The sequence below is a fragment of the Ornithorhynchus anatinus genome, chromosome 17 (genome assembly GCF_004115215.2).
Source record: "Ornithorhynchus anatinus isolate Pmale09 chromosome 17, mOrnAna1.pri.v4, whole genome shotgun sequence".
NCBI lineage: Eukaryota > Metazoa > Chordata > Mammalia > Monotremata > Ornithorhynchidae > Ornithorhynchus > Ornithorhynchus anatinus.
In genome coordinates this window covers 15,275,710-15,301,564 of record NC_041744.1, presented here as the reverse complement: position 1 = coordinate 15,301,564, position 25,855 = coordinate 15,275,710, and the positions used below count along the sequence as shown (strand labels likewise).

Sequence of the window (25,855 nt, the reverse complement as noted above, 5' to 3'; positions counted from 1 at the left end):
GGGATTGAGACTGTGAGCTCCATGTGGGACAGGGGCTGTGTCCAACCTGATCTGCTTGTATCCACCCCAGCGCTTAGTACAGTGCCTGGCACATAGTAAGCACTTAATAAATACCATTGTTATGATTATTATTTAGTCATTTAACTTCCCTAGGCATCCATTCCCTCAACTGTAAAATGGGGAGGAAGACTCTGAGCCCCATATGGGGCAGGGACTGTGGCTAACCTGATTATCGCATGTCTATACCAGCACTTAGAACAGTGCTTGGCACAGAGTAAGCATTTAACAAATACCCCAGTTATTAATTATTATTATCTGTGGTACCAATCCTTCCTTCCCCAAGTTCTCTGACTATGGTGGGTAGTCTCAGCCTTGATTCCCCAGGGTCAACCTTGATCTTCCCCCACCTTTTGTCCCTTAGGGCAGCAGCTCTCCAGAGGGGAGGACTTGGGAGGTCCAAGGCTGCCCCGAGAGTTGCCCAGAGTGAGTTGAACCTCACTAGAAATTTGTACCCTCCAAATTGTTTGAATTGAATTTGGTCATTTTCCTCCTCTTCCCTTCCCCTCCCCGACCAAAAACAAACAAACAAAAAAACAAGTTATTGGTTTTATGTAGCCCCACATGTGGATGAGGCAATTTCAGAGACTGAAATTGAGAGACTTCCTGCCTCTGGGGAAAGACCAAAAGGAGTTGAGAGGTAATCCTGGATCCATCTTGCCATTTGACCTGGAAGACTCTGTACTGTCTGTCTTTGTCCAATCACCCTAAGCCCGCTTGGTGAAGTAGGTAGGTATTTAGGGCAGCTTGTGCCCATGCCTTTTCTCAACTGTCCAAGTGCTTGGCTATTTTTCACTTGTATTTATTTAGCGTTTACTATGTGCATAACACTATACTAAATGCTTGGGAGAGACTGCGAGCCCTATGTGAGACAGAAGCTGTGTCTGATAAGATTTGCTTATATCCACCCCAGTGCTTAGTACAGTGCCTGGTACATAGTAAGCCCTTAACAAATATCACCAATATTATTATGTAGGCTGTGAGCCCTTTGTGGGACTGTCTGACCTGATGATCTTGTATCTGCCCCAGTGCTTTGAACAATGCTTGACACGCATTAAGCACTTAACAGATACTACAGTTATTCTGAGTAACATGCATTGTGTTCACAGGGACGACTGATTATTAATCATTATGATATTTATGAGGCACTTACTCAATCTGGAGTGATTCAGAGGTCCTCATGGCTCAGAGGAGAAAGCAAATGCAGAGGGTTAGTTAAACATCAGAGAGAAACAGGTGGGTGTTATCTCTGCCCTGGGAGGGAGGCTAGGTAGCTCCTTGACTGTCCTTCTGACCCTGCCTAGCCCACGGCCTCAGGAATCCAGTCCAGAGGGCCTCCAACTGTAGCCCATCCCACCTCCCCATCTGGCATAACGCCCATTTTGAAAAGCAGGAATATAGGAGGAGATAAGAGCAGTTAATGAAGAGAAGATCGGATCGGTAGGGGAGAGTCGTAGATTCTAATGTTAGGGAGATTCCGACATTGGGGCAAGATGGCCAGTGGGAATCTGGCTAGGAAGGTAGAGAGGGAGTGGAGAGCAGATAACAATAGCTACAGGCAAATATGGTAAAGAGGGGTGGCAAGAAAAAAGGGGAAATTTTGAGTGAGAAGTTGAGGAAAAAACAAGGAACAAAAGGGGAGGAGCAGAGTGGTCTAGTGGATAGACCCTGGGAGGCAGCAGGAACTGGGTTCGAATAACGGCTCCGCCTCTTGTCTGCTGGGTGACCTTGGGCATTCATTTGACCATTCATTTGGATTTATTGAGCGCACACTATGTGCGGAGTACCGTGCGGAGCATTTGGGAGAGTACAATATAACCATAAACAGACATATTCCATGCCCACAGGGAGGTCAGTGGTTAGAGTATCAAGGACTCAAGTGCATAGGTGAGGCAGTAGGGAGGGAAAAGTTTGGTTTCTGGAGTTGAAAAGTTTGGTTTCAAAGACAATTTGATCTGCCCTAAAAGAGCAAGAAAGCTTACTAGGAATAAACTAGAAGATAATTGATGTCTGCGCTTTTGTAAGCAATTTGGCCTACAGAATTCCATGGCCCCTGAGCTTCCTCCCAAAAATAGAGAATCAAGCTTGTTGGCTTTGGCTTTTTCCACTGCATCTTTAGGGTCACAGTAAATCATTCCATCTCCACGCGCTGTTTGACTGTTTGATTCCACAGCGTTACCTTTCAGTTGACTCTGTCGTTGCAGTTAAGTGGCAATCTCATCTTCTGTTTTCTGCCGCTCGATTTTCCTTTTTTCGACCTCTTGTCTTCCCGTTGCAAGATGTCAAGTAGTGCGCCTACCAACTCTGCGGTATTGCACCCTTCTGAGCGCTTCGTACTGTACGCTGTGCACAGTAAGCGCTCAATAAATGCCACTGATGAATCAAGTAGCTCTGTCCCTTGGTGCTTCCAAACAGGGACCAGCTCCTTGTGTCAGACGGGGGCCTTTGCCCCATCGAGGGCTCAGCTCGGGCAAGGAGTGGTTAATGCCGAATGTGTCAGCGGGCCCCTTATGGCTTTTTGGGCCACCTTGAGGAGTTGAAAGTGGGCCAGGAGCAGAGCCAAGATCCTCCCGGCAGGCTGGGACTTCCCAGCGAGGTTTGGCTCACTTCCCTTCATCCCAGAGCCCTTTGTGGGCGAGCTGGAGGTCCACCCCGGCCAGAGAGGCTGCAGGACAGTCTCCCCAACCTGGGGAGCCCTTGGCGTGACTGTCTACTTCCTGCAGGTTTGGTTTGGGGAGCCCCGTCACAACTGCCGTCCCCTTTTCCCTCCTTTTTCTTTCCTCTTTTTGGCCTTTCTCCCTCCTTTGATTTTTTTTTCCTTTCACCCCCATTCTTCCCTGCTGAGCTGCAGCTTCCCTTCCCTCCTCTCCCCATCTTTCTTTCTCCCCATCTTGCCCTCTTCTCCAAATTCTCCTCTGGTCTTAGAAGTGACATGGCCCAATGGAAAGAGCCTGGGCTTGCGAGTCAGATGATATGGGTTCTAATCCCAGCTCTGCCACGAGTCTGCTACGTGACCTTGGGCAAGTCACTTCACTTCCCCAAGCTTCAGTTACCTCATCTGTAAAATGGGGATTAAGACTGAGAGGCCCATGTGGGACAGGGACTGTGCCTAACCTGATCAGCTTAGATCCACCCCAGCACTTAGAACAGTGCTTAACAAATACCACAATTATTATTAATAACCTCCTTGAGACCCCGCTCATCCCACCCATTGTTGGCTTGAGCCCCGTGGTGCTGCAAAAGACAGAGGCAAAAATAATTCTTTTTTTCCCCCTCCCTATCTCCCCTCAGATCTAAAGCTGTGGAATTCAGTTTCCTGGAGCATTTCAGTCTGACTTAGAGGTTGGGCCAGAGGTTGATTTGTCTATAAAATATTTGTATATATTTTTTGTGTGTGGGTGTGTGTCTTTGTCTCTAAACTCTTTTGGAGTAAAATAGTTGCTTCCACAAACTTGTGACTCTTCCAAGCCCAGTAGTTCGCTTAGCAATATGTGGTAATTCCAGGAGTAGCTAAGCTTACATATGCATTACCTGGGCTTCAGTGTTGTACTCATGATGCAATAGTATTTTCTGACTTGTGGGGCGGTGGAGGATGATTTTGTGCATGTGTGTAACCGTTTGCCAGGCATGACAGTTCTGTGACTACTGTGGTATTTGCCAGAGGTACCTTCAAACAAGAAACAAGGCCATGGCATCTTCTAGTCTTCTCCTTTGAAGAAGGCTGGGGAGGTGGTGCCCTAATAATGTTGGTATTTGTTAAGCGCTTACTATGTGCAGAGCACTGTTCTAAGCGCGGGGGTAAACACAGGGGAATCAGGTTATCCCACGTGGGGCTCACAGTCTTAATCCCCATTTTACAGATGAGGGAACTGAGGCACAGAGAAGTTAAGTGACTTGCCCACAGTCACACAGCTGACAAGTGGCAGAGCTGGGATTCGAACTCATGAGCCCTGACTCCAAAGCCCGTGCTCTTTCCACTGCGCCACGCTGCCCTGAAGATAACAGTGAGGGCAGAATTACAATAATGGTATTTGTTAAGCGTTTACTATGGGGCAAGCACCGGGGTGGGGTAGATGGAAGATAATCGGGTTGGATGAAGTCCTAGTCCCACACAGAACTTTCAGTCTAAGAAGGAGGGAGAATCGATGTTTCATCCCATTTACAAATGAGGAAATCGAGGCCCCCGCTAAGTGAAATGACATGCCCAAGGTCACACAACAGGCTGTTGGCAGAGCCGGGATTAGAATCTAGATCCTCCCACAGGGGAGGAGGATGCAAGTTATCACTCCCAACAGCTCACCCCTACTCCCTTCACTGTCCAGATGGGTTGCAGCAACATGGAAAACAGTGGGGGAAGCATATGAGGGGAACTTTGGCCAGTGTGAAAAAAATTTCTTAGCATAGCCTTGCCCGGTTGTGTAGTTGTTCTTTTCAATTACTTTAACCTCAAGCATTGTGTCATTTTATAGATTAAATGCTAAATAGTTTTCCTAGCAAGAGAGAGAGATACATTCCAGGCAAAATAGTTTTTGCCAGCAGCTAATTCCAAGAGCTCTTACTAACCAGAGGGCAGACAATGCATCTTCTCAGTGATGAAGGATGTGACCCGTTCACAGCATTTTAGCAGCATTTGTACAAATGAGTTACACCACAGTCAGCCATGGAGATAGAAAACTGGACTGGGAATTAGGAAAATTGGATTCTAGTCTTGATTTTTATAACCGTGGCCAAGTCACTTAAGCTTCTTGTGCTTCAGTTATTCATTTTGAATGGTACAATGGAGAAGTAAGACTTGCTTCTATCTACTTTCCTGCTTTTAGGAATTATAAATGAGATGGTGTGCTTTGGGCTCTTTGGAAAAAAGATGGGTGTTAAATCCAGGGTAGAGTTATTGTTACTGTTCTTGACAATGATACTTCAAGAGGCCCTTCAAAAGCAGGGGCCAATGTTTGTCTTCTTTGCAGACCTTATTGTGGTTGCTTGGTGATCTTAATGGTTTCCTGAAAGTTACACCTTTTTCAAGGTGATATTTACGAGTAATGGTTGGAGAAAATTTCCATCTGTAAGTGGAGGCTTAAGAGTTACAAAAATGTGATCCTCAGAATTTCGGGACAGTCTCAGATTTTTTAAGGATATTGTGACACTGCCATCAATCAACCAGTGGTATTTATTGTGTACTTGTATGCAGAGCACTGTACTAAGCACTTGGGAGACTACAATACAACAGACTTGGTAGACTCTGTTTCCTGCCCATTAGAGCCTAGGGGGAGACCAACATTAAGCTACATTGTGCATATCTGGGGGCCCCGAGGGTCGGGTGATCATCAAGTGCTTAAAAGGGTACAGGTCAAAGTTCATAGGCGATGCAGAAGGGAAGGGGAGAAGGAGGGCTTAGTCGGAGAAGGCGTCTTGGAGGAGATGTGATTTTAATAAGGATTTGAAGGTAGGGAGAGTAGCGATCTGTCAGATATGAACGGGAAGGGAGTTCCAGGCCAGCGGGAGAATGTGGGCCAGCGGCAAGAGAGACAAAATTCTCATATTATTTATTCCTGTTATTCATTTATTCACATTAATGTTTGTCTCCCTCTCTTAGACTGTAAACTTGGTATGGGCGGAGAACATGTCTGTTAATTCTGCTCTATTGTACTCCCAAGCATTTAGTACAATGCTCTGCACATAGTAAACACTCATTAAATCTCGGTGCCTCAGTTACCTCATCTGTAAAATGGGGATTAAGACTGTGAGCCCCACGTGGGACAACCTGATTCCCCTGTGTCTACCCCAGCGCTTAGAACAGTGCTCGGCACATAGTAAGCGCTTAACAAATACCAACATTATTATTATTAAATACCATTGATTGATTGAAGCCTGGTAAACTCTGAAGCTGTTCTGTCCCAAAGATGCACCCCAGGCAAACTGGAGTTTAATGCCATGTTGTCTCCATATTCTCCTAAAAGAAATGCTAGCTATCTCAATCTGGTTTTCCTCTTCCTTTTTCATTAGTGTTGGACCGTAGTTGCCTAGGTAGCAGGCAGAATTCTGCCACAGCGTTCAGTTTAGTATGGCCACTAAAGATTTTTGGTTACATGAAGGATTTTTCTAAGTCATGCTGTTGGATTACCTTGGTGGACCACTTCCTCCTCAACACTGAGGTACCTCGTTTTGACTGACACGGGACTAAACTGATATGCTTACCTCCTCCAAGAGGCGTTCCCAGACTGAGCTCCTCTTCTCCCTCTACTCCCTCTGCCATCCCCCCTTTACCTCTCCGCAGCTAAACCCTCTTTTTCCCCTTTTCCCTCTGCTCCTCCACCTCTCCCTTCCCATCCCCACAGCACTGTACTCCTCCGCTCAACTGTATATATTTTCGTTACCCTATTTATTTTGTTAATGAATTGTACATCGCCTTGATTCTATTTAGTTGCCATTGTTTTTACGAGATGTTCTTCCCCTTGACGCTGTTTAGTGCCATTGTTCCTGTCTGTCCGTCTCCCCCGATTAGACTGTAAGCCCGTCAAACGGCAGGGACCGTCTCTATCTGTTGCCGACTTGTTCATCCCAAGCGCTTAGTACAGTGCTCTGCACATAGTAAGCGCTCAATAAATACTATTGAATGAATGAATGAATATGCTTTTTGGTTCCTCTGATCACGTGTTGTTTTGCTCAGTGGCTCCTCTTCTGCCTTGCACTCTCCCAAGCGCTGAGTACAGTGCTCTGCACACAGTAAGCGCTCAGTAAATACGATCAGCTACCTCTCTTCCTCTTACTGGGGATCCGCAAGTCTCTGCGCCACGTCCTCTGCTTTTGTCCCCGTCGGCAGGGATCACATTTATAACAACTCTGTTGGATTGTATTTTCCTAAGAACGTAGTACAGAGCTCTGCACACAGTAAGCGCTAAGTAAATACCACTGCCGGATTGAGTGATCTCTCTTTGGGGAGATCATCTGCTCACCCGCTTCAGCTCCTGTCTCTATTAGAGACATATCTGTCTCTATGTCTCCCAAGTCCTCACCTGTCTTGCTAATCTCTCATCTAATGTGGAGCTTGCCTCCCGGATACATCCCCTCGGATGGCTCGCCTGTACCTCGAGCTCAACATGTCCCAAGTGGAGCTACCTATCTTTTGTGGTATTAAAGTGCCTACTATGTGCCAGGCACTGTACTAAGAGCTGGGGTGAATGCAAGCAAATCGGGTTGGACACAGTCTGTGTCCCATGTGAGGCTCAGAGTCTCAATCCCCATTCAGTCCACAGATGAGGGAACTAGAGCACAAGGAAGCGAAGTGATTTGCTCAAGGTCACACAGCGGACAACGAAATATACCTCTCCTAACTTTTCTATATTAGGCAAAATTGCCGATCCTCCGATCTCAGAGTGGTCTTGGACTCCTTGTGGCCTTTCAGTACTCACGTCCTATTTACTGCCATATCCTGTCAGTCATTCAATTGTATTTATCGAGTGCTCTCTGTGTGCAGAGCAGTGTGCTAAGCACTTGAAAGAGTACAATAAAACAATAAGCAGACACAACCAATATCTAAAGCCCTCCTGAAACTGTACCTCTTCCAACAAGCCTTCCCCGATTAAGTCCCAGAATTGCACCTCTATAAATCTATAGAACTCCACGTTCAATAAAACTCCATGTTCTATAAATCCACCAGCCACTTTGGTCTTTTTTTTTTTGATAATGATTTTAGTTAAGAATTTACGATGTGCCAGACACTGTAATAAGTGCTGGGGTAAATGCAAGTTAATCAGGTCAGACACACCTTGTTGCACATGGGGCTTAATCCACATTTTACAGTGAGGTAACTGAGGCACAGAGAATTTGAACGACTTGCCCAAAGTCAACCAGCAGACAAAGGGTGGGACCTGGATTAGAACCCAGATCCTGCGACTCTCAGACCTGTGCTTTATCCACTAGGCCGTGCTGCTTTGCCATACCCATTCCTCAGCTCTCAGGTTTTTAAGTTTATAGTAATGATAATTAAGGTACTTACTATGTGCCAAGCACAGTTCTAAGCACTGGGGTAGATACCAGTTAAACAGGTTGGACATAGTCTCTGTCCCACATGGGGCTCACACTACTAATCTCAATTATACAGATGAGGAAACTGAAGCCCAGAGAATAAAATTGTGGTATTTAAATTACTCACTAGGTGCCAGACATTGTACTAAGCACTGGGGAGGGAGAAGGGGGAGGGAATATAAGCCAATTTATGCAGTTGTACATTCAATTTTTACCAAGAAAATTCTATGGATACACTAGCAGAACAATTGCAGATGGAGGTGGGGCATTCTAGGTGACATGTGTCCATGGCGTCGCTATGGGTCGGAGACGACTCGACGGCATAAGACAAGGCAGGACATTCAATTACTCTGTAAATACTTCCGTCTGTTTCCACCATTCGAGTATAACCTCTTGTGGGGTGGGCAGGAAAATGTCACACTAGTTTTTGTTTTACTCTCCAAATGCTTAGTACAGTGAACTGTACCTAGAGGGTGCTCAGAAAGGCCACAGCTGCTATTCACTACTCTTTTTCATGCTTCTCCCCAGTTCTTAACACTGAGATGAAAGAAAAGTAGTTCAATCATTGCCTTGTGTTTTTGTTTGTGGGCCTCTAGGGAATGCTTACCCACTTACAGCTACTCAAGAGAGACAGTCAACAGCTTCCTGAAAGAGTTTCCTGGAGGAGTGGAGACTTATTCTAACACTAGTGCCCAGCTTCCTTTTCATTCATTCTTTCAGTTGGATTTATTGAATGCTTACTGTGTGCTACTAAGCTCTACTAAGCTCTTGGGAGAGTACAGAGTAACCATGTACAGACATATTCCCTGCCCACAATGAACTTACAGTCTAGAGGGAATACAGAGTAACTCGGAGATGAAATCAGGCAAAGACTCTCACGGGGTAAACTGAGCTAGGAATTACTCTGAAGCAACAACTCCTCCAAGACCCCTTCCCTGACCCTTTTTTTTTCTAATGATACCCCTTAAGCACTTAGTATATGCCAGGCACTGTATTGGGGTAGATAGAAGTTACTTAGTTTGGACGTAGCCCATTTCTCACATGGGACTCATGATCTCCATCCCCGTTTTACAGGTGAGGTAACTGAGGCCCAGATAAGTGAAACAACTGGCCCAACCTCACACAGCAGACAAGTGGCGGAGCTGGGATTAGAACCCAAGACCTTCTGGCTCCCTGGCCCGGGCTTTTTCCACTACACATTGCTGCTTCTCTGATTATGTCCTAGGAGGGATATAATGGAATAGGATTGGGTACAGAGCAGTTGCAACAGAGGCAATCAGAAGGATGAAGAACATCCCATGTTAGGACAGGCTGACAAGATTCGGCCTCCCACAGTTGCTGAAACCACGACTGGATGGGGCTTGTAGTTGAAATTTACAGACATGAAAGACATGGTCAGGACGAATGAGGATTCACCGAGTCCTCCAACGACAGGATGTAAAAGTATCTGTGGAAGCGGGCGAATAGATTCCCAAAATAAGAGGAAAGGTTCCTTGGCACACAGTGGGGTAATCATGTGGAATTCATGACCACAGGAAATGGTGCAAAGCAAGCATAAAGAAGTGCGTGGGGATGGGGGGTGGGGGGGCGGAGGGGAGTGGCTTGCCTTAATTATGATATTTGTTAAGGGCTTACTATGTTCCAGGCACTGTGCTAGGCCCTGAGTAAAGCTTAGTGGTTTACTAAAGGCAGATTTGGGGGAAAGTATGGAGAAAATTTAAGGCACTTAAGAGGCCCACCCCCAAGTGCTGGGGAGAACTGTAATTATGGTATTGATTAAACAGTTAATCTATGCTGGACATTGGGGTAGAGACTGTGAGCTCATTGTGGGTCTGTTTGTTGTTGTAGTGCATTCTCCCAAGTGCTTAGTACAGCGCTTTGCACGCAGTAAGCGCTCAATCCGTACGATTGAATGAATGATCAGGTCCCACATGGGGCTCACTGGATAAGTAGGAGGGACATCAGGGATTCAGTCCCCATTTTGCAGATTCATTCAGTCGTATTTACTGAGCGCTTACTGCATGCAAAGCACTATATTAAGCGCTTGCAGATGAGGGAACTAAAGATGTCAAGGAGGGCACTCGACCATATAGGTCCTCCTATCTTCCTGTAGCCGCTGTTGGATGAACCATTGGCCTAATCCGGGAATGACGTTTCTCACATTTTAATACTCTTAGGTTCAATCCTGTTGCAGATTCCAATCGATTTCTCCCAAGAGCAATCGTACAGACATTAGACATCTATGTGAGTATATAAAGGTTAGACAATTTGGTATTCTGCTTTATTTACAATCTCTGTAGACGCTGAGCACACTGTGGGCAGGGGACGTGCCTACCAACTCTGTTGTACTCTCCCAAGCGCTCAGTACAGTGCCCTGCGTACAGTAAGCACTCAGTAAATACCACTGACTGATGCACAGTCATCGAGTTACGAAACGCCCAACTGGTGAAGCTAGGCTTTGGGGAAAGGATGAAGAAAGAGGATTTGTCAGCTTTTCTTACTCATGCATTGGCTAAGGTTGTGAAAGTAGAAACTCACCACACCCTTCATTCTCCAGCCTTTATAGAGAGAATGCTGATTCTCTCTGCTTTTGTCCGCAGCCCGCACAAGAAAAATTCTGAGGTCTCTCCTGCTTCAGTTGGAAAAGGGTTGTACCGTCCCAAGCGCTTAGTCCAGTGCAGAATACCCGGTAGGAGGTCAATAAATACAGTTGATTGAATGCTCACCGTTGGAGGATTGACGACTACCAAAGAGGGCATGAGTCTTTCTCCCCATCTAGAATCCCAAAGTCCCTTCTCTAACCAAATGGTAGTTATGCCTTCACCCTTCCGTCTTTACACCCTCTCCCACGATTCACTTATTTCTCTCTGACTCAGCTCTACAGCCATTCTCTCCCACGTATCGCTGACAGCGCCACAGACGCCTTCAAACTCTACACTACCTTGAGAAATTTTTTTGTCTCGTCATAATTGCAGAATTTTCTTATTCGCCCTAACCCACCAGTGTGTTTTTCTTTTTTCCTCTCTTCTTCTCCTTCCTTGTTTCTCTGCCCTCTCCTTTTCCTCCCTTTTAATGTCTTCTTTTTCCATCTTTCAGGCTCTGCTCTCTGCCTTTTCTGTCCTTTCTTTAATATTCCCTCCCCTACCTTTTCAACTTCCTCTCTTTTTTGCCTTTGAGTGCTTAACAGGCCTCCGATCTGCTATCAGACCTTTTGAGCTTTTCACTGGACACCTTTTCATCAGACTTCAATGTTCCCAAGACTTCTCATCTTTTTAAACTGGGGCCTGGGCGAGATGGAGTTGGTGCTATCTCTTTTGGTTGTCATTGCCGATAAAAACATATCTAAAACAGAACTCCATCTTCCCTCCTAAAACTGCTCCTCTTAAGTTTTTCAGAAGCTTTATGGTCATCTGTAAATCCTCAGTATCTTTTAATGCTTATTATTATCATTTTTTAATGGTATTTGTTTAGCACTTACTATATGCCAGGCACTTGCTAAGCACTGGAGTAGGTGCAAGATAATTGGGTTGGACACAGTTCCTGTCCCACATAGGACTCACAGTCTTAATCCCTATTTTACAGATGAGCTAACAGAGGCACCGAGCAGTAAAGTTGACTTGCCCAAGATCACACAGCAGACAAGTGGTGGAGCCGGAATTAGAACCCAGGTCCTCTGACTCCCAGGCCCGGTCTCTCTCCACTCAGCCATGCTGCTTTCAACTCTGCGCTGTGTGTGGCGGGGACCATTTCCAACCTGATCAGCTTGCGTCTGTCCCAATGCTTAGTACAGTGCTTGGCACCTAGTACCTGCTTAATAAATGCCACCATTATTTTTACTGATAACTCTAACAGATAAAAATCAAATAATATAATAAATAAATCCACAGCTCGCCCATCTCCAGTCCCCTCCTGAAATCCTACTTCCTCCTGGAAGCAGCCCCTTGTTACTTATCTTCCTCCCCAGACAAACCTTCCCAGACACCAGCTCAGCATTTATTCATTAGTTTAGTTGTATTCGTTGAGCGTTTACTGTGTGTAGAGCACCGTACTCAGCGCTCGGAAAGTACAGTAGGGCAACAGAGAGAGAATCCCTACCCAACAACGGGTTCATAGTCTAGAAGGGGGAAACAGACAACAAAACAAAAACAAGTAGACAAGCATCAGCATCAAACCACTCTAACTTTGGTAGGTGTCGATTTACATATTGTTAGGATGTTTATTCACCTCCATCATCAAATGGTATTTTTTGAGGGTTTACTATATGCAGAACATGGTACTAAGCGCTTGGGAGAGTACAGTAAACAGGTTGATAGGCACTTTTGCTGCCCACACCAAGTTTACAGTGTAGAAGGGGAGACAGACATTAATATAAATATGTAATGAAGCCGCGTGGTTTAGTGGAAAGAGCAACGGCTTGGGAGTCAGAAGATGTGGGTTCTAATTTCGCCTCTGCCACTTATCCGCTATGTGACCTTGGGCAAGCCGCTTAACTTCTCTGTGCCTCAGTTACCTCATCTGTAAAATGGGGATTAAGACTGTGAGCCCCATGTGGGACAACCTGATTATCTTGTATCTACCCCAGCGCTTAGAACAATGCTTGGCACATAGTAAGCGCTTAACAAATATAATAATAATTATTATTATTATTATCATCTTCTGTTAATCACTGTTTGCCTCTAATGGAAAGGGCACGGGCCTGGGAGTAGGAGGATGTGGGTTCTAATTCTTGCACTGCCACACATCTACTGTGTGACCTTGGGTAAGTCACTTCACTTCTCTGGGCCTCAGTTACGTCATCTGTAAAGTGAGGGTTAAAACTGTGAGACCCAAGTGGTACAGGGACTGTGTCCAACCTGATTGCCTTCTATCTACCCTGGCATTTAAGTGCTTACTGTGTGCCGAGTTGGGTATTAAAAAAAATATTTATAAAAAAGTAGCGCTCAATACTATTGATTGCTCTAAAAATGGAGGAGTCCAGAGGTGGAAAATAGTCTATGTTCACATTGTTCTTCTGCTTAAACCTCAGACAGGGTTTCATGCGATTGCTGCTGTATTCTTTTTGTTGTTATTTAAAAACTGATGTAATTAATCCTTCCTCAACTATGCCTTCGGATAGAATTACGGAGGAAATTCTTCTCCAACGACCCTCATTTGTCAGGAAAGGCCACATCATGTCGTAAAAAACAATTTTGCACATACATGCGGTGCTGGCTAAGAGAGAGGACGCCTAACGGGAGTCTTTTTCAACGTGGGGTCAAGAACGTGAACCCCCCCCTTATCAGCCAATTACAGTAAGGCAGCATATCCCACTCCTGTAGAAAGAGCAAAAGTCAGCAAATTAGTAGGAGAAAAATGTGCGTGTATTTGGCTAAGGGATATCTGCAAGCTCATTAAGGGCAGGGAACGTGTCTGCTAATTAATTCTCTTTTGTTGTCATTTTACTCTCCCAAGTGTTTAGGACAGTGCTCTGCACATAGTCAGCTGTCGATAAATACCATTGATTGATTTCTAAATCTCAACTCCAGGCCTCTAAGTAAGGCAAATACAAGTTTATCCTACTTAAAAAGTTAGAAAGGTCAGGACAGTTTTCATTGACTTCTAAGTATTGCCTGCCTTCCTGCCTTCCTTCCTGCCTTCCTTCCTGCCTTCCTTCCTGCCTTCCTTCCTTCCAGTTTTGTTTTAATGTTTTATTTAAAGTGAGCCTTTGAAATGTGTGGCCAAAACACACTCATCCCACCCTGACTACTACGTCAGCCTCCTCGCTGACCTCCCTGCCTCCAGCCTCACCCCCCTTCCAGTCCATACTTCACTCTGCCACCCAGATCATTTTTCTCAAAAATTTCCGCGGGCATGTCTCCCCACTCCTCGAGAAGCTCCTGTGGTTGATCGGCCATCTCCACATCTAATAGAAATTCTCTGCCGTCGACTTTAAGGCTCATCAGTCCTTTCCCTCGGTCGTATTTATTGAGTGCTTACTGTATGCAAAGCACTACACTAAGCCTCTCTCCTCCGTCTTTACAATTCAGCACCCACTCTTTGCTTCTCTTGCATCTGCTTCGGTTTTGTCTCTTTCTCACCGTCAACCCTTGGCCCCCATCTTCCCTCTTGCCTGGAACTCCCTCCCCATTTATGTGTAGCAGACCACCACTCTCCATCTTCAAAGCACCCCCCATCACATCTCTTTCAAGAAGCCCTCCCTGACCACCTGCCTTTCCCCACCCTATTCATCCTCCCCTTCCACACCGTCTGTGCCCTTGGGTCTGTACCCCTAAGCTCCCTCTAGGCTGTAAGCGGAGCAGGGAATTTGTTTATTGTTATATTGTATTCTCCCAGGTGCTTAGTTCAGTGCTCTGCACACAGCAAGCGCTCAGTAAATACAATTGAATAAACTAAGAAACTCCCGCCCTCACGGCATTGATTTATCAATCCTTATGCCCTGCTCTTTCCCCCTACCTGTAATATGTTTTAATATCTGTCTTCCCTACTAGATTGTAAGGTACTCTTTTTTTGTTATTGTTTGGTGTTTTGTTTGGTTTTTTGAATGATATTTGTTATGCGCTTACTATGTGTCAGGTACTGTACTACGCGCTAGAGTACATACAAGGTAATTGGGTTGACACCCTGTGTCCCACATGAGGACACATAGAAGCAGCGTGGCTCAGTGGAAAAAGCACGAGCTTGGGAGTCAGAGGTCATGGGGTTCTAATCCCGGCCCCACTGCTTGCCAGCTGTGTGACCTTGGGCAAGTCACTTAACTTCTCTGTGCCTCAGTTACCTCATCTGAAAATGGGGATTAACTGTGAGCCTCACGTGGGACAACCTGATGACCCTGTATCTACCCCAGTGCTTAAAACAGTGCTCTGCACATAGTAAGCGCTTAACAAATACCAACATTATTATTATTATTATGAGGGTTCTCTTGGATAGGGAATGTATCAGTTTATTGTTGTATTATACTCTCCCAAGCACTTAGGACGGTGCTCTGCACACAGTAAGTGCTCAACAGATTGAATGACTGCTCTTAATCTCCACTTTACAGATGAGGTAGCTGAGGCACAGTGGAGTGACTTGCCCAAGGTTACACAGCAGACAAGTGGCGATCCATGATTTTTAAAAAATTTTCATTTATGCTATATAAGCACTTACAATGTGCCAAGCACTGTTCTGTGTGCTGGGATAGATACAAGGCAATGAGGTTGTCCCACGTGGGTCTCACAATCTTAATCCCCATTTTACAGATGAGGTAACTGAGGCACAGGGCAGTTAAGTGACTTGTCCAAGGTCACACAGACCAGTGGAGGAGCCATGATTAGAACCCAGATCCTCTGGCTTCCAGGCCTATGGTCTGTCCACTAGGCCATGCTGCTTCTCTTTAGGTCTTTAAGGGCAGGGATCATTGCCTGCCATTTCCCCCCACCAAGCACTTACTAGTGCTAGGCACATGGTAAGTGATCAGTAAATATATTGGTTGATTTGAGGTATCAAAAACTGACTTTGCACTTCTGGGCTAAATTGAAAAAATGTAGTCTATAACATCTATTCAAAAGTTGCCACACTGGCAAAATGGTGGGCTGCTTAAAAGTACTCCCTAACAGATTTGAAAGCCACTATTTTGTAGGGAAACCAAGTCACGTGCTTTTATTACACCTGAATGCCTAGTGCTTTTCATTAGTCAAGCAGCCATTTATATTTATTGAGTACGTAGTGTGTAAAGAGCACTATATTAAGCCCCCTTCTAGACCGTGAGCTCGTTGTGGGCAGGGAATGTATCTCTTGTACTCTGCCAAGCGCTCAGTACAGTGCTTGGACCCATTAAGTGCTCAATAAATACGATTGAATGAATGAATGTAATATAACAGTATAACAGACACATTCCCTGCCCACAAAGAGCTCACCGTCTCTCCACTTCCATGAGAGGAAACTAGTTGCTGGTCATCATCTCCGTGCAACATGCGGGCGGACGTCATATCGATTTAAAAATTTTTCATTGCAAGTAAGCTTGCCAGGTTAGTTGTGAAACACCTGGACATTGATGTTTGAACCTCAGCTCAGAGCTGTGGGACTTTAGCTAGACTAAACCCCTGAGGTCGTAGAGGAAGTAGGCAGCTCTGGTTGGTAGCTCAGAGATTTTAGAAATGAAATCTTTGCTGACGCGGCTCAGGAGCTTTTATTGCCCTTTAGTTCTCACCATCCGGTTGGAAAGAAAGATTGACCCAGATTCCCCTGGAGCCCTGTTTCCTGCCCGGAGTTTAGCACGTTAAGGAAGCTAGGCTCAGTCTGGCCGGCTACGTTTCTCTCACCATTGGAGGGGCTTCCCGAGGTGGATCACTTAGGGGAACTGCCACATCTAATTTCCACAATCCAGGGTACAGCAAATCCTCGCCCCTTTACATTCTAACGGGCCCTTTTACCTTAAGAGGTCCATCGGTTGGCTTCATAGAAAGTCACCGCCAGAATGGGTGACACTTTTAAACACAAGGATAGTCTGATGTTGGCAGTTTGATCAAAATGTAGCCTGTTGTTTTGTTTAATAATGACTTAACCAGCTTATCCTTGGGGTGTGGAGTGGGCGGAGGCTTGCCTGATTTTTTTTTTCCCTCCTCATTTTCAGTTTCTCTCGACTCCCTGATTCATTTTCCAAAAAAGCTCAGGTTAAACTTGAAAAAACACACTCAGATTTTGTGTCTGCCCCAAGAGCTCCTTCCCAATGTTGTGGCTTGAAGGAATTGTTCGGTCCCAACCCTTTAGCCTCTGCCCTCTCATCCCCACTTTCTCCTGCTTCCCCTCCCTTTATTCTCTGAAGACAGAGACTTTCCTTAGGGTTACACTCATAATAGGGCCTATAATTGTCAAAATATTTTGGCTTTTACCCTTTCTTCTCTTTTACTTCTATGAAAAGTGTAAAACGTGATCTAGTACAGTGCATTGTCTCTTTCAGAAGGGGTGGCATCTACATCCCTTTGAATAAATGAGGGCCATCTTATTCTTCCAGATGATAGTTGTGGTATTTTATTGAATGCATACTATGTGCCAAGCTCTGTACCAAGCACAGAAGTAGGCATGAGCTAATCGGATTGGACCCAGTCCCTGCCTCAAAAGGGGCTCACAGCCTAAGTAGGAGGAAGCAGGGTTTAATCCTCATTTTACAGGTGAGGGAAATGAGTCACAGAGAAGTTAAAGCACTTGCCCAAGATCACACAGCAGGCAAGTGGCTCAGCTGGGATTAGAGCCCCCATTATCTCCAGGAACGTAGACTCGATGACTTCCCTGTGTGACAAAATTTCAGGGCCTAAAACTGTCTGAACATCTAACCCAAACCCTTCCTGTTTCAGTTTAAACCCATCTCTTCTCGTGGAAATGGAGAACCATCAATCACATGTAATGATAAACCTTTCATTTTCCCCAAGAATTTCTCTTTTGCCACCTAAATCCTCCCTTTCTTAGTCTCTTCTGGATTCCCCCCAAGTTTTTCGTCTCGGCGGCGGGGGAGGGAAGTTTTGAAAAGGAAAACTTGATACTCGTAAGACAGTTTAGATAGAGCCCAGGCTTCCCCAATGCACATTGGTCTGGATAGAACACAGTGTGAGAGCAGCAGTTGTGTGTTTTACGAGAAAAGCAAGCTCGCTAAAAAGAGGAGTTTTCCGCAATGTGGACTTGATCAGGGACAGGGTCTCCCGGAGTTCCTGGAGAATGGAGTGTGTAAATAATCCAGTCACAACAAAATTGCCAATCACAAACCCACGACTTGTCCTCCTTTTATCATCTTCTGGATTCATTTCAGCAGGTTTTTCTGAACAGCCCACCCCATCCCTAAACAGTATTGAAGTTAAAGATCTCCCTTTTCGGTCTTACTTTGATTTTTTTTCCTCCCTCTAGTTGTGCATTTTTGATATGTTTGGCTTCCCCATTTGAGTGAAAGCTCCTTGTGGGCTTGGAACAAGTCACATCTTTATACTTCTGTACTTCCTGAGCACCTAATACAGTGCATTGTACCAAGTGGGTGCTCCATAAATCCAACTACTACTGTCAGCCAAAAAAGTAAAACAACCAAAAACCCAGTGAACTTGTTTGCTGGGTGCCTGTAAGGTTAGCTAATAGGGGGAAGCAGTGTGGCCTAGAGGAAAGAGCACTAGTCTGGGAATCAGAAGACCTGGGTTCTAATTCTGGCTCTGTCACTTGTCTGCGAGTCACTTCACATCTGTGCCTAAGTTCCCTCATCTGTAAATGGAGATTCAATGCCTGTTTTCCTTCCTGCTTAGACTGTACCTTACCTGATTAACTCATATGGTCCCCAGCACTTAAAACAGTGTGTGGCACTTAATAAGCACTTAACAAATGCCATTATCATTATTACTAGTATTAGTAGTATCACCATTGGGGGGTACCCTGTTCCACCTTCCCTCATCTAATGCCTGTTTCAAGATGAAGAACAGTTTTCCCGCCCTCTCCCCTTTAAAAACGTCATAAGCTTGCACAAAGGAATATCACAGAAGCTTAAAGCCAAAAGGGTCCTTGACGAATTGTCTGTCAAGCAAATAATAATAATAACTGTGGTATTTAAGTGCTTACTATGTGCCAGGCACTGTACTAAGCACTGGAGTGGATACAAGCAAATCGGGTTGGACACAGTCCCTGTCCCACGGGAGGCTCACGGTCTTAGTGCCCATTTGACAGATGAGGGAACTGAGACCCAGTGAGGTGACTGTCCCAAGGTGACACAGACAAGTGACAGAGCCGGGATTAGAACCCATGACCTTCTGACTCCCAAGCCCAGGCTCTACCCGCTACATCACGCCACTTTCCTGTGTCCCAAGCAGAGCTACTTAGAGCACACAGTTGTCTATTCTTAACTCAGGTATCTCCAGAAATGGAAGTTCCTCAAGTCTAGTATTTCATCCCCGTAATATCAAGAATGTGCACATTATATCCAAACTGAAATCTCTCTTCCTGTAATTCGGCAATGAAATTTGCCCCCCACCTTCTCTGAATCCGGTTTTCTGTCGCCTTAAGCAGTTTCGTCTCTTTCTCTGAGTCATCTTCAGCGTCTCTAAACCATTTTAAAATCCAGGGATCAAAACTGGATCCACTACTCAGATAAAGACCTGATCAGCGATGGAAGGATTAATTTCCGTGTTATAAGCCAGTTAATAAGTCCAAGTACAACGTTAACTTTTTAAGTAACAATGCTCTGTTGGTGACAGATTCATCTTCTGGTTGACATCAGTTTTTCTCTGTTCTCTTTGTTCTTTCCTGTTGTCCCCAATCTGGTGATCCTTTGGCCCAGGGACCAGGGCGGGAGTGGGTGACGGTTGGGTGACAATTATTCCAGTGGTATGGCTAGGGCCAGGTGGGAGTTGGAAGTTAGCTAGCTTTGGGGCTTTTAATGATAATAATAATTAATTATGGTATGTGCTGGGCACTGTTCTAAGCACTGGGGTAGACACAAGATAATCGGTTGGACACAGTCCCTGTCCCACATAGGGCTCACACTCTTAATCCCCATTTTACAGATGAGGGAACTGAGGCCCAAGAGAAGTGAAGTGACTTCCCCAAGGTCACACAGCAGACAAGTGGCGGAGCCGGGATTAGAACCTGTGACCTTCTGACACCCAGTTCCATGCTTTCTCCACTAAGCCATGCTGCTTCCCGCTCAGCTTCAGAGTGAAGCTGAGAAAAAAGACTAGGTGAATAATCCTCAGTTTGGTTTCTGGCTTCTATTTTGGTTGGTGTTTTGATGGTAATGTTTGCTGCTAAGTAGCCGTATACAACAAGGTCATGGGTTCTATTCCCAGCTCTGCCACTTGTCTGCTGTGTCACCTTGGGCAAATCACTTCTCTGCACCTCAGTTACTTCATCCGTAAAATGGGGATTGAGATTGTGAGCCCCATGAGGGACAGGGACTGTGTCCAACCGCGTTTGCTTGTATCCGCCCCAGTGCTTGGCACTTAGTAATAATAATAATAATAATGTTGGTATTTGTTAAGTGCTTACTATGTGCAGAGCACTGTTCTAAGCGCTGGGGTAGACACAGGGGAATCAGGTTGTCCCACGTGGGGCTCACAGTCTTCATCCTCATTTTACAGATGAGGTAACTGAGGCACAGAGAAGTTAAGTGACTTGCCCACAGTCAGGAAGCAGCATGGCGTAGTCGATCGAGCATGGGTTTGGGAGTCAGAAGGTCATGGGTTCATGGGTCACACTGCTTAGAGAAGCAGCGTGGCGTAGTGGAAAGAGCACAGGCTTGGGAGTCAGAGGCCGTGGGTTCTGATCCTGGCTCTGCCACTTGTCAGCTGTGTGACTTTGTGCAAGTCATTTAACTTCTCTGTGCCTCAGTGACCTCATCTGTAAAATGGGGATTAAGACTGAGAGCCCCACTTGGGACAGCCTGATAACCTTGTATCTACCCCAGCGCTTAGAACAGTGCTTGGCACATAGTAAGCGCTTTAAATTATTAAATACTGTTATCATTAGTGGTAGCATTAGGAAGCCCATTTTAACAATTCTGCACCTGCGTGATTGAACAAAAAGTGGAGCAGACATTTACCAGGCCAGCCATCACAGGAGCTTAACGAAAACTCGGCGAAGATCTCAGGAAGTGATTTCATCTTCGTCGTCATCCCTCATCTGCGGAGCCTTGAGTGGTTGGCCCCAAATTGAACTGGGCTCTCTGTGATAATGTGGCTTTGGCCTGCCGCCAGGCGTTTATCCTTTGAAGATCTCCCGTCTGATTCCTGCACAGAGCCCAGTGACACCGTAGACCTGCTCACGCCAGCAGTGGGTGTCTGTTGCCTCGCCACTCTGCGGGGGTAAGGGAGAATGGGAAAAGCAACAAGGCCTTGTGAAAAGGCGTCGGTTTGGGAGTCGGAGGATCTGGGTTCTAATCCCGGCTCAGCCACCTTCCTGCCTTGTGACTTGGTTAGGGCACAGGCCTGGGGGTCAGAAGAAGATGGATTCTAATCCCGGCTCCGCCTCTTGCCTGCTGTGGGACCACGGGCAAGTCACTTCATTTCTCTGGACCTCAGTTACTGCATCTGTAAAATGGGGATTAAGATTGTGAGCCCCATGTGGGACATGGACTGTGTCCAATTTGATAATAATGATGATGATATTTAAGCGCTTACTATGTGCCAGGCACTGTACTAATGCTGGAGTGGGTTCAAGCAAATTGGGATATACACTGTCCCTGTCCCACATAGGGCTCACAATCCTAATCCCCATTTTACAGATGAGGGAACTGAAGCCCAGAGAAGTGAAGCGACCTAGCCAGGGTCACAAAGCAGACAAGTGGCGGAGCCGGGATTAGAACCTATGATTTCCTGACTCCCAGGCCCGTGCTCTGTCCACTATGCTGTGCTGCTTCTCTCCTGACACTCCTCCTGATAAACTCTCTAATCGCAACTGTAATCAATTATCTTTATCCGGGACCCCCAGAATATCCTCTTCAGAAATAGACGCAGGTTAAAACCTTCATTAGCCGGTAGGGAAACGTTCACCTCTTCCCATCCTCCTCCTAACTACTTGGCATCTTAGCTCACCCCAACCTTGTTAGGCTTCTCTGGACGTCGATCTTTGGCATCTATTGAGCACTTACCGTGGGCAGAGTACTGGATTAAGCGCTTGGGCGAGTATAGCACAACAGGGCCGGTAGACAACCACTCACAACGAGTTCACAGTCTAGACATTATAAGGAACTAATTTAGAGATAGGTCTGAAAGTGCTGTGGGGCTGAACGTAGGACATTTCGAGAGTTGGAGTTCTTTTCCATGGGAGATTGCAGACTTTCTGGAGTGGTGTTAGCCAGTTCTCTCTTCTGGTTAAGATGCGTGATCGACACCCATTCACATCAACCCCACCCTTCTGTGAATTCCAGATCCGTGATAGCCGCTCGTTTTTAAGAAGTTTCCCGTCTCACAATTTCTTTTCCATTTTCCAGGTTGGGTCTCTCTCGTTCTTCCCAGACTAGAGATTTTGCTCTTCATGCCCTTACCTCCCTGTCTAACCTCTATCCACCCTCTCCCAAATTTTGATCTGATCAAAATCATGGTAATGATTCAAATTGAGTTGCATGGTAGATTGTCTCCCTTTGTTGCTGAATTTTACTTTTCAAGCACTTAGTACAGTACTCTGCACAGAATAAGCATTCAATAAATACGATTGAACGAAGGAGTGAATCAGGAACCAAGACAAGGCGGAAGCTCCGAGCTTTAGTGGAAAGAGCAGAGGCTGTGGAGTCGGAGGATCTGGGTTCTAATCTCAGCTACACCACTTGTCTGCTGTGTGACCTTGTGTGACAACTTCTGTGTCTTAGTTTCCTCATCAGTAAAAAGGGGATTAAATCCTACTCCCTCCTACTTACTGTGAGCACCCTGTGGGACAGTGATTGGGTCCAACTTGAGTATCTTATATCTACCCAGGCACTTAGTACAGTGCTTGGCACATAGTAAGTGCTTAAAACTTTAAAAAAAAGAGAGAGAAAAATTGTGTTTAAGCACATTCAGATAGTAATTGGTCAGAAATAGCTTTGAGTCCAGGTTCTGCTTCAACAGTTTGCTGTATAGCTCCACTCTTTTAAGGTGAAAAGAAGATTTTGAAGTAGCCGAAAGTTTTTCCTTTTTCATTGTGCAGTATAACCCAAGTGTAGCTTGTTGCAGCTGCTGATGAGCCATTTTCTCTGTTTCAGGTGTCAGCTGTGATGCATGTTTAAAAGGAAATTTTCGAGGTCGCAGATACAAGTGTTTAATTTGCTACGATTACGATCTTTGTGCATCTTGTTATGAAAGTGGTGCGACGACAACAAGGCATACAACTGACCATCCAATGCAGTGCATACTAACAAGGGTAGATTTTGGTAAGTGATTGATACAATTTCTAAAGAGATTGAATGTTTGGAGATTGGGAAAAAAAAAAGCTAGGCATTTATTAAATCTTATTTTCAGCAGCGGGCTGAAGCCACAAATACATCAAGCCCCTAGTAACCATAAATTGGTGTGAAACGGGGGCTCAGTTTAGGAGGAAAAAAAACCTGTTCATGGTTAAAGCAGGATTTCAAGAAAAAAGAGAATTAGTCCATCTTTTTCCATAGTGATTGGGGCCCATGAGCAGAGGCAGTGGAAAGTCACTGAGATAAGAATAGCCAGGTAGTTATTGTTCAGTAATGTATGGACAAGAAAACATGTTTACTGGCTCTTAAATGGTACTCTCCCAAGGGCTTAGTACAGGGGTCAGCCCATCTTAAGTGCTCAATAAATATCACTGGTGAATTGATTGAAACCACATCAGTAGCATGGATAGCAAGGTACAGGGCTATCATCTCACTTAGCATCCTAAGAGTTTTCAGGTGAGGCAGTCAGGGACCGATACTCCAGGTTACGAAGTTAGTCACTAGGTGTAAAGACTAGAAGTAAAATTTAAACTTCCAGACCTGACACAGGACACTAGAAGAGGCTTCCAATTTACTCAGTATTATAGTGTCACAGACTAGAAATGAGAAGCAGAAGGAGAGCAAATGGGGTAAGATAGAGAAGGGAGAAATCCTCCCAGTTGGAGCTTTCAGCTCTAGGACTGCCACTGTTTTAATGACTGTGCTTTTGTAAGGCTTGAGAGCAAATGTTTTGGGGTTTTTGTAACGTTAGTAGAGACACATTCCAACCTGAGGCATTTATAGTTAAGCGATACAAGTCATCTAACTTGACACATTACCCTCCTTCAGACACTAGCTTTGGAAGCACAGGTAATGAGGGGGCCCAGGGGAAATAGGAAAAAGTCACTATGGGGAGGGAAAGGGAGATTGGAAGAGCAATAATAATGTTGCGATTCATTAAGTACTTACTGTGTGTCAAGCACTGTTGTGAGCGCCGGGGTAGATACAAAATAGTCAGGTCGGACGCAGTCCCTGTCCCATGTGGGGCTCGCAGTCTTAATTCCCATTTTTATGATGAGGTAACTGAGGCCCAGAGAACTAAAGTGATTTGCCCAAGGTCACACAGACAAGGGACAGAGCCAGGATTAGAACCCAGGGCCTTCTCACTCCCAGGCCGGTGCTTTATTCACTAAGTCGTGCAAAGCAGGGCAGGAGAGGATCTCACTGTCTGCCCCAACAGAAAGAGCCTAGTGATGTAAAACTCCCCTGTCCTATCATGGAACCTCACAGCCTCAGGTAAACACGCAAACTTAGCTTATTACCCTTCCTTTAGGATTGAGAACACGATTCTGGTTAACTTTAGTAAAATAGAGTCAGTTTGGATCAGGATCCAATTACCCTTTAATTAACAGTTCCTAGGAGAAAACTGGTTCTGACTAGTCCCAGTTTTCAGGAACCAGTGGTATTGTACGTCTGAGTTGGTTCCATTTGTGAAAGCACCTGAGGAGGAGTGGATTTTAATAGTATCCAGGAGCTTTTAAAGCACTCTCACTAATGTCCCTCCTGGCTAACTGAGAAGCTATGGGGTCTAGTGGAAACAGCACAAGCCTGGAAGTTAGAAGGGCCTGGGTTCTAATCCCTGATCTGCCCCTTGTCTGCTGTGTGATCTCAAACAATTCACTTCACTTCTCTGGGCCTCAGTTCCCTCATCTGTCAAATGGGGATGGAGGCTGTGAGCCCCACGTGGGACAGGGACTATGTCCAACCCAATTTGCTTGTATCTACCCCATTGCTTAGTACAGTGCCTGACACGTAGTAAGCTCTTAACAAATACCAACGTTATCATTATTATTGGTATTATGAGCAACAGGCTCCATGCCGAGCCCTGTTGAACTTGAATATGCTCCCCTTTGGACCAGCAACACCCAAGGGCACGCATTAATTCATTCATTCAGTGTTTGACATATAGTAAGCAGTTAACAAGTACCATAATTAGTATTATTAATCATTATCCCCCGGTAGGATGTCTGGGAGAAGATACAGAGTTAAATGTGAGAAGCCGTATTCATTTAGGCGGTCAGCTCCTTGTGGTCAGGCTACATTTCTTCCAACTCTCTTACATGAAACTCTCCCAAGTGCTTAGTACAGTGCTCTGCACGAAGTAAGTGCTTAATAAATGTGGTTGATTAGGTGAGAGGGGCACCATGTTCTCCTAATAAAAGGTGGGGGGTTTTTGTTTTGTTTTTGAGGTGATTATGTATTTCTGAATGGAGTTCACCAGTGCATCCTGTTTGTTTTGTCTTGGCAGATTTATACTATGGTGGGGAAGCTTTCTCAGTAGAGCAGCCACAGTCTTTTACTTGTCCCTATTGTGGAAAAATGGGTTACACGGAGACATCTCTTCAAGAACACGTGACTTCTGAGCACGCAGAAACATCAACCGAAGTGGTAAGCGGGAAGCATTACCATTGAGAGGGTAGGAGGGTCATGATTTAAATGGTTTGTTTTCAGACTCTGTTCTTCACCAAAATGAAATCCTCCGCGTCATTAGCTGAGTTGGTAAACTAAGGCCCAGAAAGGGCAAGAACTTGGACAAACCCACTCTAAATCAACAACAACACAAAAGCACTGATAGAATCAGGCCTCCGGTGATGACACACTATACTGCACATATGTAAGCTGCTTTGTAGTTCCATAATGCGGAGAGAAGCAGTGTGGCTCAGTGGCTGGAATCAGAAAGACCTGGGTTCTGATCCCAGTTCCATCACCTTACCTGTCTGCTGCGTGACCTTTGGAAAGTCACTTAATTTCTCTGTGCGTCAGTTACCTGATCTGTTAAACAGGGATAAGGGTGTGAGCCCCATCTGGGACAGGGACTTTGTCCAACCCAGTGAACTTGTATGTACCCCAGCA

At 45.4% G+C, this 25,855-nt stretch overlaps 1 protein-coding gene across 4 annotated transcripts in view; it reads left to right on the top strand.

The window, feature by feature from the left end:
• Positions 1–25,855, top strand: part of KCMF1 (potassium channel modulatory factor 1) — a 96,573-nt gene that overhangs the window by 46,488 nt on the left and 24,230 nt on the right. For 3 of the 4 annotated variants that reach the window (XM_029082191.2, XM_029082192.2, XM_007672894.4), the window contains exons 2-3: positions 22,763–22,930; positions 25,251–25,390. In XM_029082191.2, the coding sequence (XP_028938024.1) occupies positions 22,763–22,930; positions 25,251–25,390 (308 nt within the window). Of the gene's footprint in view, positions 1–10,309; positions 10,327–22,762; positions 22,931–25,250; positions 25,391–25,855 lie in introns of those variants that run through there. The other variant, XM_039914464.1, reaches the window with a different exon arrangement.